Source organism: Neolamprologus multifasciatus, chromosome 7 (genome assembly GCF_963576455.1).
Source record: "Neolamprologus multifasciatus chromosome 7, fNeoMul1.2, whole genome shotgun sequence".
NCBI classification, from domain to species: Eukaryota; Metazoa; Chordata; class Actinopteri; order Cichliformes; family Cichlidae; genus Neolamprologus; species Neolamprologus multifasciatus.
Window position 1 is genome coordinate 62,340,779 of NC_140445.1, and position 19,628 is coordinate 62,360,406.

General features: G+C 39.6%; 1 protein-coding gene across 3 annotated transcripts in view; it reads right to left on the bottom strand.

Annotated features, from left to right (window-relative positions):
• Positions 1–19,628, bottom strand: part of osbpl5 (oxysterol binding protein-like 5) — a 51,588-nt gene that overhangs the window by 16,694 nt on the left and 15,266 nt on the right. The window contains exons 3-9 of one of the 3 annotated variants that reach the window (XM_085166562.1): positions 7,474–7,629; positions 7,190–7,263; positions 6,035–6,115; positions 5,694–5,795; positions 4,167–4,370; positions 3,688–3,772; positions 3,422–3,584 (exon numbers count right to left, since the gene is read on the bottom strand). In XM_085166562.1, coding sequence (XP_085022688.1) covers positions 3,422–3,584; positions 3,688–3,772; positions 4,167–4,370; positions 5,694–5,795; positions 6,035–6,115; positions 7,190–7,263; positions 7,474–7,609 — 845 coding nt within the window. In that variant the 5' untranslated portion in view covers positions 7,610–7,629. Of the gene's footprint in view, positions 1–3,421; positions 3,585–3,687; positions 3,773–4,166; positions 4,371–5,693; positions 5,796–6,034; positions 6,116–7,189; positions 7,264–7,473; positions 7,736–19,628 lie in introns of those variants that run through there. The other 2 variants (XM_085166561.1, XM_085166563.1) reach the window with 2 other exon arrangements.

Below are 19,628 nucleotides of genomic sequence, written 5' to 3' on the forward strand. Positions count from 1 at the left end.
CTGCCACCAACAAAAATACATTTTTATTTTTTTAAAATATAGCTTACACAACAGTTGAAGTCTATTTAATTTTTTTCCTTTTTTGGTTCTGGAAACTGCTTGGTTATGATTCAATGATGATTTAAAAATAAACTGTCCCAAACATTGTGAAGTTATCCAACGTTGGATTCAGCAATAATGTCTCCAGAGAATCGATGTTTCTTCATCCACTGTTCTGAGCTGACCACCAGAAAGCACAGAGGCTGTATGTGACACAGCATGGAAAAAGCCAAAGAGGGTAATGGTAAATGGTAAATGGCCTGTATTTGTATAGCGCTTTTACTAGTCCCCCCTAGGGACCCCAAAGCGCTTTACACACCCAGTCATCCACCCATTTACACACTGGTGGAGGCAAGCTACAGACTGGGGCAGACTGACAGAAGCGAGGCTGCCATATCGCGCCATCGGCCCTTCTGGTCAACACCAGTAGGCGGTAGGTGAAGTGTCTTGCCCAAGGACACAACGACCGAGACTGTCGGAGCCGGGGCTTGAACCGGCAACCTTCCGATTACAAGGCGAACTCCCAACTCTTGAGCCACGATCGCCCCTTGAGAGACCACAAATCCCAGTTGTGGTCAAAAACAGCCAAGCAATGACACATCAACCAGCATTTTATCATCCATGTGATGATGTATAATATCTGCCTCAGTCCAATATTTCCAGTCTCTTCACTGCTTGCAAGTAGCTCTGAAAACCATGTCTGAAAAATGTAGCTCATTAAACAGTTTGATTCAAAAACTAAACACTAAACTAAACAGAGCACTATTTTGCCCCAGGTCCTAGTCCAGCAAACCTCTTATCTATAAGGTGAGATCCTGCCCTCAGTTCAGCCAAGCATACTCAGGGGTATTTGTATTTGGTATAATGTTGTGTGTATTGTGATGAATCTATGGTTTCTTATAAGCCTAGCAGAGTTTTTAAATAAGGTTGATTACATACAAGTGCACTAAAAGTGACTTTTTCCCTAGCTGCATTACAAAACTACGATAATTTAAAGAACAGACAGTTTGAAATTTCCTAGTTAAAAATGTATAGAGAATAGGGCTGCCACAAACGATTATTTTGATAGTCGACTAGTCAGCGATTATTTTTTCAATTAGTGGACTAATCAGATCATCATCCATTGGACGTAAAACTACAGCTTATTGCACCAGCATGCATCTGCTCTTATATAACTATCATTAGCTTACAGCTTTAAGTGTTTAACCACTTAAGCCCCACGGTACTGGGGCAAAAAGGAGGAGATCACGTTTAATCGGTTATAACAGGAGTTGAGAAATATAAGTCCAGACATGTGTGGTATCCACAGAAACCTCAGAATCTCAGCTAAAATGTGATATAAACCATTTCTACAACCACCAAACACACCGAAAAGAAGCCGTGATTAAACGAGCAGATACGTAAATGCGCAGAAGTCCGCTAAACAAACAAAACCCGAACCAGAAATTCTTCAGACTTCATGTAACCTGGTTAGCTTCCAGGGCTATCACTGACTCCACACACCAAGTTTCACCACGATCAGACCAAAATTCACTGAATGAGCCGCAAAAGAAGACCACAAAAACACACAGCGGCGCAAATGCGCTAAGACAGAAATTGGCTTACTGTCCGGATTTCCTCCATTATTTTCACCGGTAGCCACGTGACTAACAGTAGTTACCATGCCTACCTAGTGCATCAGAGCAGTTTTCTGTCAACAACCTCCATTTTAGACCCACCTACAGACACGTGACTGAACAGACGCCACAGGCAGTAAATTTGGGCCCACGTGGGTTTTGGCAAAAGAAACCCCCTCCCATTTAAAGGGCCAGAGGCCAATCAAACGCTCTATGCACGCTGCAGAAAAGGGCCATTGCCATGTAAATGTGTGGTTAATTCTTCAAAAATATATATATAAAAAAAAAAAGCATGTTTAGGCCTGTTAATAAAATTTATTAATTTCTGCTCTTTAATACCTAAAAAAAATCAACTGGCATGGTGTCCAATTGTGTGCCAAAATTGGACATTTTTGTACAACATCTGGATATTCATGTATTGACAGCGCTGTAATTTTTCACTGTTTCACTTTAGAAACATAAATCTTTGCACAGATGATGTTTATATGCTGGTTACTGAATTTCTGGAACCAAATGTGGTCTGAGGCATATTTTTCAAAGGGTTATATGCTAAAAATTAAAAAAAAAATAATTAGGCGAGGATAAAATCTACTTACTTTTTCTGTGTTCCAGTCTCAGTAACTTTGACACAGTAATATCTGCTTCAATATTTACACCTCTGATGAAATTTCCCAAGTGTTAGCTTTATTTTGATACCAAGATTGTAAGGACAGAGTTTGTAATTGCAGAGAAATAATCAATTAAATTTGGGCATTACATTTTCGAGCAGGATGCTCAGAAACCTCCTTGGGGCTTAAGAGGTTAAGGTAAGTGCTAACTAAAAAGCCAAACCAATTTACTCAGGAACAAATAAAATACTAAAAAAATCCAAACAATAACATTTTTAAGTTATCTAAGTGACTTATATATGTTTAACCTGAGTAGCGAAAGACGGCGGTGGATTTGAAAACGATTTGCCGGGAGTCCGGTGTTCTCACTGGTTAGTGAACCTAGCCCCCGGCTAGCTATCGAGCTAGTGGGTAACAGACGTCTCCGAAAACGTCGGAGCGCTTTTGAAAATATGTGGTGTCTTGATAAACTGAGCAGATATTTGAGGTTTACACAGTTACATTGTCGCCTGAAAATATGTTAAACGTTTATTTTGTGACCCAGAAAGAATAATAAGAGTTATATTAAAACTAACTAGCTGCCGCCATTGTTGGAAACTGAGCTGGGCTGCGCTATGAATTCTGGGACAGAGCTACTGCTTCTTCTTCGGGGTTTAACGGCAGCTGGCATCCTTGTACATGCAGTGCTGCCATCTTCTGTTTCAGTCCGTTATTACACTCTTAAATCCTACTACTTATTCCTGCGTCTTTTGGGATCTTACAAAGCTTCAAATGACGTGTCGACTATTAAATCAGTCGTCGACGATTTTGATAGTCGACGTAATCGTGACTAGTCGACGTAATCGTGGCAGCCCTAAAAGAGAATAAATAAAATAAATAAATAAAATCTGGATTTGACATTCTTGGGCTTTAGCCTGAATTTCAGCTGTTTTATCACATAAGTGAGAGTACCACGGGAAATTCTGACAGTGATATGAAAAAAAAAATGGGGCAAATGGTCAACAATCAGAATCGGGATCAGAATACTTTATTAATGCCTAAGGAAATTATGCAAAACGTGAATAAAGGAATCATCGGTGATCCAATAACAACAAATTATAAAAGAAAGACTGAAATCAGTCATATGTCCATGGATCTAGCTGTGAGTTTATGACTTACTGCAGCAGCTCTGTATCAGTGAGTGCCGTGGACTGCAGCAGGTTCAGTATATGGGAGGACTCTGAAGTTGTGCTGATATCTCCTTCTTTCCCAGCTTTGGCCGTCAGCTTGTAGAGGCTGGAGCAGCTCAGAGCCAGCTCCAGGGCATCCATCCAACACCGACCTGGAGAGCAGATTTTTTTTTTAAGGGGAAGAAGGGTTGATCAGTTTGGTTGCATATATAGTTTCATCAAACATGCAAGAAGCTGCACCTTCAGATGCCTCACCATCAGACTCAGATGCAGCTCTGAAGATCAGGTAGTTACTGGGTAGAGGCTGCGTGATGGAGCCAACGTTCTCTCCTTTGGGACCCTGAGGATATGGATCAAATACTGACTCATGCTTCATGTTGTGTATTCATGTTGCACCAATTGAAACAAATGGCTCTCCCAAGGGCCATGAGAATTATGCAGCACTAAACGAGATAATTATCATTTAGAAATAACATTTACGGTGGGAAAAAAAGAAGACAGCCAGTTTCTTTTTAATACAACCACTAGGTGTCACCCAAGACAGATTTTTTTCCCCACACAAAGTAAAATGAAATAAAATTATTACTACACAAACAAAAATAAAATCAGATTAACTGTCTAAATACACAAAATATTAAATTGTCCTAATGCTGAGTGAACTTGTCAATTAAAATCTAACTGTTTTTGATTACATAATTTTAATTGGACTGAATAAACCTACAAATATGTCTGACCTTGACAGCCCAGATTGATTTATCCAGTGGGTGGTACAGCTTGAAGCAAAAGCCGTCCTTCTTGGAGGGTCTCTCGATCAGCTTGCATGCACTGAGCAGGATGGTACCCACCCAGTGATCTGTTTTGGGGGTCTTATAGATCAGAAGAACCCCAGGCTTCAAGGCACACCACAGTCTGGTCCAACTTTTTAAAGAGCCACGGATCTAAAGAAGCATAAGGGATGAGAGTGGAAGCAATTTAGAGTACAACTAAATAAAGTAAAGAAAATGAAATATGTTAATTCACAACTGCAGCATATTAAATATTAAGAGCATTAAAAAGTAAGAGGGAAACTGGGAAGTCAATATGTAATGACATCAGTTTAACATCAAGGTTATTGACTATGTGCACATTAGCATTTGCTACTTCCGGTGCAGAAACTCCTGTGGGGAGCTTTCTTTCCGGTGTCCTATTCGCGCCTGGTTTACGGTCCAAAACAAGTTAAGCAAATGAATGAATCAAGCGGCGATTTACATTTCTATAGATGTCTCGGGCATTTACACAATATATCTGTAAATGATGTTCATCGACTTGTCGATATTTTTCCCCGCGCTTCAGGGCAAAAGAGAAAATAGATTCAAATGTTATATTTCTCAGCTGTCCTTCGTTTATCACGGGTGTTATGTTCTAAAAATAACCAGCGATAAATGAAATCAAGTAGCCAATTTTATTTTTTGACGGTGCAAAACGTTTCGTGGACATCGTGGACATACAGCACTGCACTTCAGAGTCACACTGCTAGTGATTGATGCAGTGATTCTGTACTGTACAGGAGAGACGTCACGGAGGAGATCGTCTGCAGCGATCAGGACGCAGGACACAATGTGACATAAAAAAAAGCATGCAAACTTGCACTAAACAATCTGCGAAACAGCGAGGTGAAAGGTGAACCGCGTTATAGCGAGGGACCGCTGTAATTTTTAAGGTAAGTCACAACATACCCTTCGTAAATACTAATGTATAGAAACCGTTACCAGCAATCGTTCATTTTTTGTGTGGCTTTTTTCACGGTTTGTTAACATGCTGTGTAGGTGTGTACTTGACTAGCTGATCTCGACATAACGGGGGAAACATCTGGTTTGACTATTCTTCACCTGTAGTTTGAATGCTGAACATTTGCCTGTTTAAATCATAAGACCAGTCACTATACAGAGATGTGCTTCTGCTGCAGTGATGCAGTTCTGCTTGTGTTGAGTGATGTAAACAACTGATCATCTAAACTCTTTAAACGTCAAAATTGATCATTAGATTTTTTATGACACAACAGTGGTGAGTGTTCCCACCTTCTGCTCTTTGTAACTTAACGCGATCTTTCCGTTTTCGAGTTTTGGACGTGATTTTGGAGTATATCTTCGCAGTAGCGATTGACCGCAAAGTAAAGCTACCGGAAATGTACAACCCTACATCCGGTCTCAAACCAGGAAGTTAGCATTTTCTCGTGCACAGGGTCAATTATTATCCTGGCTGTTACTGCCATAGTGTCACACCTTTAACCAGTTGGACATGATGATGACGCTGGGGTCCTTAAGTGCAGTGGACAGTTCTTTAGCTGCTCGCTTCTTCTCTTGCCTATAATTCTGCTTTTGGACCTTTAGAACATTATAAAAACAAAAGGAAACAATAATGAACGATCAGAACTGAACAAAGGACTGATATCAAAGTTTTAACACTAGGTGGAAGCAGAGTCAAACTAACTCTAGCATTCAACATTCAAAGACTTCACATCAAAAGTAAACATTTAAATATTTGAATACTGCAACGTTTAAAACGAGCATGCACATGAGTCAACACAGCTGCTGACCATCTCAAGCAAGGATGTGACCTCTACCTTGAGCGACTCCTTCCGGGCCAGCTTCTCGGTGGGGGAGGGGCAGTCCTTCTCAACACCATTAAACATTCTGGACTCAGACTGGAGGCGGGAGTTAAGACAGAAAGGAAAGACAGACTTAAACGATGGACAAATAATCCTGTTGGGAGGGATTTTAGTTTACGTAAATCTGTGGTTAATAAAAGTTTAAATAACCTTATTTGTTTTAGTTGGAAACGGCCCAATATCTTACTGTTTTCAAAGGTTTGTAAAGAGGGGTGGGTGGCCCTTTCAATCAGCAAGGAAACTTGGCAGACAGTCATTTGTGGTGCTTTGACCACACACCCACTAACTTCCTTGGTTAAACAACAAAGGGTGAACTGAAGTAAACAGACATTAGAATCACAGTGGTAAGTAATCTGCAATTTCACTGTGATGTGCAGTTACTTAACCACTTGTTCTATATGCACTAACCCAATATTATCATCGAGCCCACACAGGCGTTCTGTAACATCCGAAGAGAAAGCCATTTTTCAAATGTGGTGCACGACGACAATCCAGGGTAAATGACATCATTCGAGGGGAAGGCTATTCTCAGTATTTTGGGGTGACGCAGCTGTGCATGTGAATTATTGCACATATAAAATGGCAATCTTGCAAGACGAGGCAAAGCGACATGAGGAGAGGAGACGAGACAGGACTATTACCCACTGCCACTGGAAATGTTTATTTACCACTCCTAATTCATATTTATAAGGATGGAAACGGATAGGATAGTTAGCACTAATACAACATAAACAGCACCGGGGCAAAATAGGTCTGGGACTCAAATACATGGCTTGTGGTCCTAAAGCACAGTTCCCACCACTGGCCTGAGATTTCAAATCCCACAGTTTTATATTTATTCTTGTTGTGTTGGTGCTGTTTAAACACAATGTAAAATTTTCACTTCCTTCTATATTTTTTAGTGACCCATTTGTTAACCACCCCCCGAAAATAAGCCTAAACAACTGCTGGATTTCCCTATAATAAAATTCCCACAGATGTCTCATTCTGCTACCACTATGAGCAATCAGAGAGAACTAGTCATCACAAAAGGCAACAATGTGCTCTCACCCAATGAGACATTAATAGTCAACTGTTGAGGACCTGCCCAATCAGGAACTGAGTTCTTACCTTGCTGCCTGGTGATAAGACAGGACTAAGTTCATTACTCAGCATGGAGAGACCGTTCCTGTCTGTCTCACTGCCTGGTGGGAACCCACAACACACAGTCACATATAAATGAAAAAACTTGCTGACAAACAATTAAAGCATGGCAGTGCACAAAGCAGTTAAGAAAGAGCAGCTGAGGTTTGCTGATTAATACGGCATAAGCATGTTTCACCACAGCCAGACGCTGGAATCCGCTATTTCACAAAATATCCCGTTTTGTCACTTGTGACATCTTGACCTTGTACCTGGGCTGAGGTTGTAGAAGTCGTTGTCTCCTCCATAAGAGAGGTTCCTGGTCAGGGTGCGGGGATCAATTTTGGGCGGGGAGGTGGCACTGGGGCACAGCGAATACCTCCGATGAAACAAATTCTCCTCCTTCATCCTGGCGGCCTGCTTCTCCTCTGCAGGGGCGAGACGCATAAAAGAAAAAATGGAGATGTAAAAAGGAAGGAAGAAAAAGATAAAGAAAGAAATCTGTAGCTAGAACAAACGAGAACTTTCAAGTTCTGAGCCTGCATGCATTAGTTCAACCAATAGTGAAATATCCTGTCTTTACAGATCCCTCTCTTTTGAATCGGATCTTCAACCCGTTCCACTGACTCTCAAACTCCATATTTATTCACTTCTTCTCTCCGTCTATGTCAATCCATAAGCGCCCCCACCCTTTCACTTGTCTCCTACACTAACAAAGACCTACTGTACGAGGACATGTAAGCCTGTTCACATAATGCCACTGTGCATGGCAGTGACAAGCAGTTCACACTGTGTATTGTCAGAGTAAATGACAGATGGAAGCCTCAAGAAAGTTCAGTTAGTCTGACCACAGACATCTACTGTGTCCAGCCACACAAACGCTATTCTTATTTGCCCCATTTCAAAAACACAGCTTCATCAGTCCTTCCCTAGATATCCACAAAGAATTATCTTCTACACAGTTGCACATTTCCACCCACAAAAAGGGACAAATGCAGCAACTGCACATGTGTACAGGATCAAGCTGTAGCTTCAAGTCGTTGTAGTGCTGTTGTTAATTTATAGCAGTGAGTGGATGAGTCATGCTTACAGACCACCTAGCCCACATAAAGAAAAAACACACACACACGAATCTATACGGGTGTACACATGCTGCATGCATGCCCTGTTGTCGCCACCACTGAGCTCAGAAACGATTGACAAGTTGCAAACTATTCTTAGCACGTTATTAACGGCTGCCGAGGGTCACAGCGGTTTCCAGAAAGATCGTTATACTCGACCAAAGAGATGTCGAGCAGATCGTAGCGAATCAGAGCGGACTGTAAAACAGGCAGAGCGGAACCACCTGGGTCTGTCTGAGCAGCTACACTCTGTCCCACTCAGATCAATATAATCCCATTCATTTTCTCTCAGTATGCAAACACATACAGTAGACTCCCCACCTACATAGCGGTCTCGCCTACAAGCCTCCAATTACACCACTGAAGAACAACAGATTATATAAAATTCATTCAAAGAATGTTTTCACAGACTGATTCATCTTTAACTCTCCCACGTTATTCCGCTGCGATTAGACAGATGCAGGTGCAACAGGAGAAAATGTACATATAGGTATTACAGACTCCACCGATTCACCTGAATCTATAAAAATGAGTAAAACTGGAAATTAGATTAAGTGCTGGAGAACTACTTGAGGACCTCCCGCTACATTCTCGCACATATTAAAAACACAAACGCATTCACATCCGTGTGCTCGTCAAACCACTCCCTACTTCCCTCTATTGCCTATTCTGCACCACTGACTCATTCCTTCAACCTCTTGACTCCCTGCTGCTTTCTAATCATGCAATCTCTTCTACTCGCTTTATCCCCCACCTTTGCATCATCGCTTTAAAAAAAAAAGCAGGTATGAATGAGCAAGACATGACACAGAAGAAGATCAATTCAACAAGAAGCTTTTTTTGTCCTTGTGGGTCAGAGCTATAAATAGCTAATGTTTTGCTGCAGTGCATGCGTGCATATGTAGTACACCGCTGAACCCTGAGTGGGGTGCAGACTGCATGGAAAAGAGCTTGAAGCTTGAGCATTACACAACAGCAAAACACAATGGCCTGCCAAGCTGCACGGTGATGGACACACACACAGTATTAATACCACTTACAGTACGTCCCCCGAGTCAGACTAACATGTAGGCAGACATGAATACTGACAGGACAAACCGATCGCAGCTAGCTGTCACTGTTGCAGGGAAGGATTAGTTAGGAAAAAGACTTGAGTATGAGGACAGTGGCAGAGCAGACGGAGCATGGGTGTGGCATCCTTGCATGCTTAATGTGTTTGTTCATGTCACCCTGTCAGTGAGGCATATATGAGACAGTAGTGCTAATGTGTGTTTCTTGAATGAAGCAAGTTAAAAAAGAGAGAGAGAGAGAGAGGCTACGCATACGTGACTGCATGCGCGCCTGCCTTACTGCTGCAAACTGAAGGGAGGATTACATCTGCACATGATGTAGTGCCAAAGGAGAGATAAAAGGCTCCTCTCCAACAAGCAACTCGAACACTAACGCTGACGCACTGTGAATTACACAAAGCACCCAAATAAGTTAGGAAAAGCATTGTTTTCATTCACTTGTATAAAAAGACACAAAAGTATCAAACCAAAACACTGACCGTATTCATTCTTTAGAAGGTTCCAGTAAGGGCCTCTCAGACCCCTTTAAGACTGAACACTATCTGAACACAGCAGGAATCAAAGCGTTTATAGTTGTTCTGAGAAGCAGTTGGAGCGAGTCTAGTGAGGTTGGAGTATTCTTCAAAGGGCGTTTATACAATACTAATAATCACTGGGGTTCTCAAGTTACTTCTGGCACGATGACAAAAGTTTACAGAACACATATCAAAACTTCTTTCAATAACAATTTTAAAAACATTGAAGGAAATTATTGCTAAATTCCCTATAAAAATAACAACAAACAAACAAGTGCATTGGGTAGATCTGCCCACTGCCTTCTCAGTGGAAAGAAAGAATGCTTCACTTTATTGTCATTGATATTTATATTTAAAAGTGCAATACTGTAATTTTCTGCTGCTCATTCCTGTGCAATATCCCATCTGCCCTCCCGTCATATTTCTTTACAAGATTTTCTTATTTAAACACTAGTGTACATATATTTATATTTATAGATACATATATATATATATATATATATATATATATATATATATATATATATATATATATATATATATATATATATATATATATATATATATAAATATATATGTATATATATTTATATACATATATATTTAGTCATCTTTTCTCTTTTACCATGTCTCTCTAATATTTTGCTCCTTACTATTTTTCTATTTTATTTTATTATATTTTATTATATTTTCTCCTACTGTATCATGCTGCTGAGTGACTGCTGCTCGTCAAACACATTTCATTGCAATGTTGACCCTGTGCTAACTTGCACATGACAAATAAAACTGAAAACTGAAAATGCAAAGGTTTTTTTGTTTTTCTTTTGGGGTTTTTTTTGTGCGTACACACAGACACACGCACGCATTTGCCATTTACACCGAATGCTCGTTTTATTTTACAGTAAGCTTACCCACTGCTGGTGCACTTCCCTAGTCCACTTCTCTATTCTCATTTCACTTTTTTTCCCCCTCTTTAGTCAACAGGTTGGTATACTTACAAAAAAAAAATCCATGTCAAAACACAAAGACCAAATAAACACCCTCCCAAATGTAACTGAAAAGAATGACAGGAAGAAAACAATCCATTAGTCTGGTTGATGTGCACTTGCTGCATTTCAGCACAAAATGCTGAGCTCTGATTGACATGCGGGCCAGTCTCCCCTTGCCCTTCAGAAGTACTAATGCCACAAAAATATAAGTGTTGCTTACACTGATACAGTATCTCAGAGACAACAGACAAAATGTCACAGGATCAGAACCCATGAGAATACAAAGGCAAAGGGTTTTCTTCACGCTTAGCCTGTTCTAACCCTTGACTGACCTTCATTATACTTGAACACAGCACGCAGCTCACCTCTTAACACTCACCAACGCAAAGTTTGCCAGGCTAAGCTAACATGAGGTTCAGTTATCACAAATGCTACACCGGTGCTAGACTAATATTTACACACTAATATCAACATCTGGAAAAGATAAGAGTAAGGCAACAGCACCGGGCCAGTCAATGACACATATTCCAGTGTCATACATTAACCTTAAACTAAGAGAAGGACAGATTAAAAGAAAACAACAACAACAGAAGAGTCTGACCCACAGTTACCTTGTTGAGATGAAAGCACATGAGGCCTGTTTGTTTTTAGTAATCATGCCTGGGAAGGCAGGGGAGTGGAAGACGTATACATGTTCTAACCTGTATGTTATTAATTTGCTCGACTGATATAACAACCATGAATCGCACATAGAAGTCTCAATGTGCTCACACGATGCATTTTCAGAAATGATCAGCTCGGTTTTCCAGTAGCCACACGCTTTGTTTTTTAAGTGACAAGAGATCCTGTAACTTACTTGCAGTTTGAGAGAAATTGTAAAGTTTAACTTCTTTTATTATGAACCCGTTATTCTTCAATTAAGAAAGTTACTCAGTTGTCATTCTTAGAAAGAAAATCAGAACTGGCAAAAAAAAAACTGTATCGGTAGGTCACACTTTGGAAAAAAACTGGAACTCAGAATTAGCCAAGAAAATTGCAACTGGTCCAAGCTCTAGTTTACGGCATGTTAGAAAAACAGAGTAAACATTCCCTGAGATAGACTGGTGACGTGTGCAGGATGTAACATACCTTTTGAATATGACAACTGGGATAGGTTCCAGTGTCCTGTGACTCAGAACAAACAGAAGTTAATAAAGTGCATGGATGGATGATTGCAAATACTTGAGCTACACTGAGAACTGTATGTCACCAGACACAGAGATACACCTTAAATTTCACAACTTAAGAGTGGCCAGTCAACAACAGCAGCTACATTATTAGAGAAGGAAAAATGTTTCTGGAATTAATAAAATGAAATAGCCAAAATTCAACACAGACACATACAACAGTGGTTCGACCCACTGATGAAGGACAAAACAAGGCTTCTATTTTGGTCCATATAACTTCCAGTAATCGTAAATTGTATTCCAACACCTCAACACACATAAACGCAGAAAGCCAGCATCAAACCAGCTGTTCTTAATACGATGGCACAGATTAAGTCCATACACTCCCCCATCTTTCCATTGCTCTATCCATCCTCCCTTCACTGCCCCCAGCAATGTTAACCGTCATTTTCCTGTAACAACTGGATGACCACGTGACCTAGATATATGAGCCGAACATAACATGCTTTGACCTTTTTTTCTTTTACTCCTGCTTAGGGACTGCTCAAAAAGTTTACATTCCTATTATTTGAAAAGAATATGTATAATTTCTCATCCTCAGCCACATCACGTGAAAAAAAAAAAACACTGCTTAAAAACCAAGTCATGAAAGATGGTGAGGTATAAGGTCACATTTTGTCCAAATTCATTCTGCATATTCAGCAAAAGTGAGAAGAAAAAGTTATTAAAAAAAAAAAAAAACTTCTTAAATGTTGCAAAGCTTAGATTTAAAAGCGCTCTGTAATTTCCATCCTCAACTACAAGCTGACCCGGATATTTCAGCATCAATCAAGCATGTTTAAAAAAACATATATAGTCAGTGGTCAAAAGCTTCACGAACATTTAGAACTTCTTCCTGAATACAAAACACAAGGGTGCCTTAGAAACTGCTGATAACTACACACAGACTCTTTAAACAAACAAGTTTAGCTATTGTGTTTAACAGCACATGAGAAAGGTAGAACTACTGCAGGTCTTCTGTCACTGTAGGAAACAAACAGAGACAGTCTAATTTTGTAACTGTGGGAGGATGTGTGGTTTAGTGTTCTATTCTGAGTGTTGTGGGGGTGCTGGCATATTTTAAGGAACTGAAATGGAGAAAATGCCTCCCAACCAGATTTCCCATCTGATCTTACCTTAAATAGGAAAGTCCACTTCGGTCTACAAAAGACTGGGGTGGTCCCTACCCTATTTTAAGCAGCAAGGTGAACAGCTGCACCCTATGGTAGTATTTTATGTGCTTATATTATTCTTCCCGATCACTTCAGTTTATGTTAAGCTCGGGAAAGCTATCAAACATTATAAGTTATTTCCCTGGCCTGCTAAGGATTTGCCAGTTAGTCAAAGAGTTTCAAATGTTCCCGGTGCTTCAGGTTCGACTGGCAGAACATCAAACTTTCCATGATAAACACAATTTAGAACAGAGGCTTCTGTCATGAAGGAGTAAACAAGACCAGGAGTCCCTACAAAGGGGATGGCAGCAAACCTCAGAGACTTAAGAAAGATTAACCCAATAGATTTATCTGTAAATTGAAATTGAACCACTTTTTTGGTTTTATCAAAACAACTACAGATCCAAAACATATTCAGTGTGAAAAGTCAGACTCAGGTCAACAATCGCTTTCCACATTTCCACTCTTTTCACAGACGTATTATTCTATAGAAAAATGTAACCTCTACCGACCTCTACCTTTCAAAACAACAAGTAAATGAACCCTGTCTTCTTGTTGCTTAGTGTGTATGTGTGTGCATGCACGTGTTTTTAACATGACTGACTAAAAAAATAAATACATTTAAAAGATAATCATTACAATAATTCAAAGAAACGAGGTATCTAAAGAACACTAACTAGCAGTTATTTCTTTTCAGAAACTCCAGACTGACATTATACAAAAACAATTGCAGTTTTTGTTTTTGCTTTCACAGAATAAGTCTGACTAAGAAAGCAGGCCCTAAGACAACACACTGGAGCCATATTTGACCTGGCAGACAGATCAAGCCAGCTGGCTCCATATATGCTGGATCCAGGCCAGGGGATGCAGTGTGTGAGAAGTAGCCTTAGGCCAGCCTAGCCAGACTGAGTTGATGGAGAGAGGAAAAAATGTGGACATCAACAAGCATGCAAACGTATATGGACATGTGCATGTACACAGAGGGCCTAGCTTACTATTTCAACTGTCAGACGACCTCAATAATTGACTGTGACGTGCTGCAGTCTTGACTTTGACTTGTTCTGACACGCTCTCCCTTGCTTTCTTTTTTCTGATGTTCCTCCTCTTGAAGCTCATGTACAATGCTGCTTTAGCATGATTAAGGATGCTGTTGGTGACGGTGAGACTAACCTGACATATTAATGGATCTGGAAGTATGTGAAAATTAACATCTGATTAAGATTTATTTTAAAGAATGAAAGCAATCATAGCATTTTAGAACCGCTAAAAAGGTTCACTTCAAGCCCTCTTTAAGTAGCGTTCAAGTTTTACCGCCTTATGTACAAATCCTTCTGTTCAATCTTGTGCCATTTAGTTTCTGCTGTTTGTAAACACCGAACATTCACTCGTCATACTGTATGCAAAACTAGCGCATGTATTTTAAGATATCTGTGTGTGACCTATTAAAAAAAAATACAAATAACTTAAGTGAGAACTACGCCCAACAAGCAGTGTTGGGAAGGTTACTTTTTAAATGTATTCCACTACAGATTACAGAATACATGCCCCAAAATATATTTTGTAACGTAATCTGTTACGTTACTCAATGAGAGTAATGTATTCTGAATACTTTGGATTACTTAACATATTATCATGCTTTTTACAACTACTGAATGTACTATTGCTGTGATTTATTACTGTTACTGAAGGTTACTCACCATACCAATAGCAACTAGATTTTTAAATCTTAATATAAAATGAGTAACAGTAGGTGGACATTAGGTGAGGCTGCACTTTTTGCAGCGATCTCGTATAGAAAACTGTTTCACGCGTATATAAAACAGGTCCGCGGCTCCGAACCATAGTTAAGGGACCTCTGGCTAATACGTCGGGTTCGTGTCGGGCTCGTGTCGGGCTCGTAGCTGAAAACTAGCTTTACTTTGTTGTCTGGGTCAACTTTGCCAGCGAGAGACAGACAGAGGTGTTGAAAGGCTGCTCCAACGGAACTTATTGTTTTTGGAGAAAAACACGAAAAAAGTGTACAATCGAGTCTTAAGCTTACTTACAACTGGGCTCGTCAGGCACTTTTTTTGGCTGCAGTGGTTATTATTATATTTACATGCTTCCATCTCCCGCTTATGGTCGGTGACAACTCGTACTTTTCCACTCTCCTTTTTCTCCCTCCCTTGCGCTCAAACACATAACAGGTATGGCAGTCCAGTCTCCCTGCTTCACGGACTACACTGCCCATGAAGCTACATTCTTTAGGGCGATGCCTGTAACACTCTGCCTATTGCCTTCATATTAAATCATTTTTGTGAATAACTTTTAAAAATATTTCTTCACGTCATTATGCGAGCCGCAAGTAGGGGTGACATGGGCCACGAGATTGAGACACAGGCATTAGAGCGTCTTAATGCATGTTTTGTTTGGGGCGTGGAAACCAAAAATAGAGAGGGCACAGCCGAACATATGAAACAGGAAAATACCACCGTGTGAGCCCTTTATATCAGCAAAGCAACTGTATTCTAAATACCACCTTTTTAAATGGTAACTGTAACAGAATACAGTTACTCATATTTTGTATTTTAAATACATAACGGCGGTACATGTATTCCGTTACTCCCCAACACTGCCAACATGGGATTGCATTGGTAATCCACAGATGCTATGTGTATTACCTGTGCCTACGTGTTATAGCTGTGTGTGTTGTCACCATATGGCAGTGTGCATATGGAGCTGGTAATAGGTGCTACTTTTGTTGTCTGTGCTGGTGTTGCTACGTTAGCTTGGCCCGTGCTACAGAGAACATCTTTTTAAGTCATAAAAGACAAAGAATCTTTCATTGAGTTAACACTCAACTTCCCAAAACCTCTCTCAGAATAGCCATCAAAGTTCAACAATGAATCCTGCATATCTAGCATAGTTGGGCTGCTAACATGAAACCTGGTGGGTGATGTTTTCAGTCACTGGGAAGATTTGCTTGGGGGAGATACTGTACTGCAGCGGTCTCCAACCTTTTTTGCGTCACGGACCGGTTTATGCCCAACAATATTTTCACGGACCAGCCTTTAAGGTGTCGCGGATAAATACAACAAAATAAAATGAATAAATAGTGTTATGTGTTATGAATAAATAAAAAATTTATTCATAACACACGTGAAAAGACCCAGGAAAACCGAGTTAAGGATAAAAACATAACAAAATAACTCTGAAAACCGATAAAAACCCTGAAAACCATACATTTCACACCTGAGCCTCAACTCTCGCGGCCCGGGAGTTGGGGACCGCTGCTGCACTGTACTTTACCAGCCTTTGCTAGCAAGAGCCATTTCAGGTTGATACAATGCCAGACTATGTCTGGGAAGAAGATGGGTCAACAGCATTTTACTTTGAAACCAACCCCAGTTTTAACTGTCCTAATGTCTTAAGATGGAATGCAAAGCCCAAATGCTTTGTTTTTCTCCCTTCCTAATAAAGCAGGGTGAAATGAGTGAAGTGAAACAATGCTGAATGTTCTTTACCTTGTTGCTAAAGGAGGGATGTCAAACTCATTTTACATCTTTGATCTTAAGTGGTCCAGATTAGTGAAATTCTCCTTTCTGTCAATATCAGTAAGTAAGCTTAATCTCTGAGATATGTTTTGTATAAGAAAAATATGTGCAATTTTAACCTTATATCTCAGTTTTCAACCTAATATAGAAACTGCTATATTTAAAAAAAGAAAAAGAAAAAAGAAATATGTCAGCACAACTCTTTGGGCTTAAATGTTGACTGTAATATAATTATAAAGCATGAAGGTTTTGGTAATTCACAGAAAATAGGCTTTTTAAAAAGTTTTGACCCATTGTAATAAAGATATATTTTTATAGTTGATTATTTTTTCCTGTCATTTAATCTATTACTAAATTCCTCTGGTGTAGTTTGAACAATCATGGGGAGAGAATTTAATTGTAGAGACTGAGCAAGGCAAATTTCACCCCCCGGACCTTATGTTTGACACCCATGGTGTAAAAGCTACAAAAACACTTGAGTGTAGTTAAGTTTAGTGGGCTGTGTGGTAGTAAGTATGATAAAACAAGTAAAAAAAGCAATGGGTGCATAATTACTGATAATAAACGGGATAAGAAGTACAGACAAAAAAAAATGACCCCACATATTAACACATATGTATTCTATATTTAATCTAAACTCTGGCTATGGGAAGCCAAGCCTCCACCACTGCAATCTTATAACCTAGGTCCTTCTTCACATTGTTAAATAAAAACTAAAATTAAAAAAAAAACAAAGTCATGCAGTTCAAATGAGAAAGAATTTATTGTCAGTGGCATTCTAATCATATCTGTCTTTGCCTTCTGTTCGGTTCCAAGTCTCTGCATTTCCATTCCAAAAAAAGAACTAAAGCCATGAAAAAGCAGTCAGTGTGAGCCAATTTTCTTATCCCGTTGCATCTTGAATTAAATATTACTGCACCACAAATTAGATACAGTCTTTTGCTCTACTTCAACTTGCTGTGGTGAATTAAATGCCCTGCGGCTTTAGAACAGCATTTTTATAGCACCAAACCCTTTCCTGTACGAAAAGGTAACGATAAGCTGTAAGAAACCTCAAAAATTAAATGAAGAAAAAAGATAAGCCAGCCTCAGTCGCTAATTTGTGCAAAACAGTGTTCTTATCTTATCTTGCACCCAAAAAACGTGTACACTAACTTTTTTTTGGATTCATTTAATGTGTGCATTGGCTAAATTTTCTCTTATCACTGCATGTAATCAATCAGAATCATGCCAACACATATTTATATATAGGAATCTATTTAGCTCAAGCTGTAACATAGAGAAAGTGGTTAATTTTAGTAGCATCGGATTTTTGTTTCCTTTAATTAATTTCTTGATATGTTATTTATAACAACGGCAGAGTTTGTTTTTGAGCCTAAATGAACCTGTGTGATAAATCCGCACAGGTTATGAGCTTGGCTAAGTGTGGTCCTCAGGGGAGACTGTCTCTCTCTGCTGGAGAGACAGAAGGTGTGAGGGACTGGAACAAAGATGCCTGCCAGCAGAGAGAGGGAGGCTGCGTGGCTTAAGATGTCAAAAGATAACGAATGACAAGGTGTCAGATAGATAACGGTAATGCAAAAAACAACCCAGAGAGCAGATGAGGGCAGAAGCTGATTGCAGATTCCTTGTATTATAATAATCCAAACACCAAATTATGTCTCATACTTTCTGCAATAAATAATCCATTTTCACTGGAATGTCTGTTTTCAGCCTGATAAAACTCTCCTACTTCTGCTGATTTCTTACCAGCTTGGTATGTCATGGCCAAAAGATGAACCGACTGATAGTCAGTACAACAATTAAAAGAAGTGTTAGAGCTACGTGACTTCATCAATGAACAAACAGGAGAAAGCTATATGTACTGCTGTGCAAAAGTCTCAAGCCAAAGGGAAAAAGATGTAGCAATTTATTGAAATGTGCAAACATAAATGGAAATAGCGTGCATAAGGCAAAAACAGAGTTTGTGCAACTCTAACAGACTTGAAAGTCAATATTTGGCACCTTTATTCTTCAACACAGCCTGAACTGTCTTAGGGAAACTTTACTGTCATTTCTTTTAAGTTGTCTTCAGGAAAGGTTCTCCAGACTTCTTGAAGGATATTCCAAAGCTTTTCTTTGGATAGCGGCTTCCTTTTGCTCCATTTTCTGTCAAAATGATCCCGTGTTGGTTCATTAATGTTAACTTCAGGCTCTTGGATGGCTGATTTATTACTAATAGAAAAAGACACAATGGAACACTATCCAAGTATGCTTTTAGTGCATTGGCAGCATGTTTCCATGGCTCCTTCGAAGGTAAATATAAAGAAATGAAGGGTGGCTTCAGACTTTTGCACAGTAGTGGACACATGAAATAAGAGATTTTGTTTACATCTATGAGCCAACTTTCAGGTATTGCATAATTCCTTTTGCTTCAGGCAAAGCAGTTTTTATGTACTTCCCTGTCCTCTACGATAAAACTAAGAAGCAACCTTGCAACCAAAAAAACCAAACAGTTTTTCTTAAACCTCCAACAGTACAAATGCTGAATGAGAGCCCTGTTTAAATGAATCAACACTGAATTTGTTGGAATCATCTTCACAAAACTGAGTTACAAAATCCCTGACCTGCTACCCTCCTCATATCAGCATGGAGCTCCTTTAATTCTTCGTTCCAGCAGTGAGGAACGGTAAAAGAGAACAACAAGCAGAGTTCAAAACAACTTTTACAAGCTGCAAAACTCGTTTTCTGGGACAAAAAAAAAATGCTGCTTGCAGTTCACTCTGTACTGGACCGCTGGGTGATCTTATATGCATACTGAATGGACAGTGCCACAGCTTGTG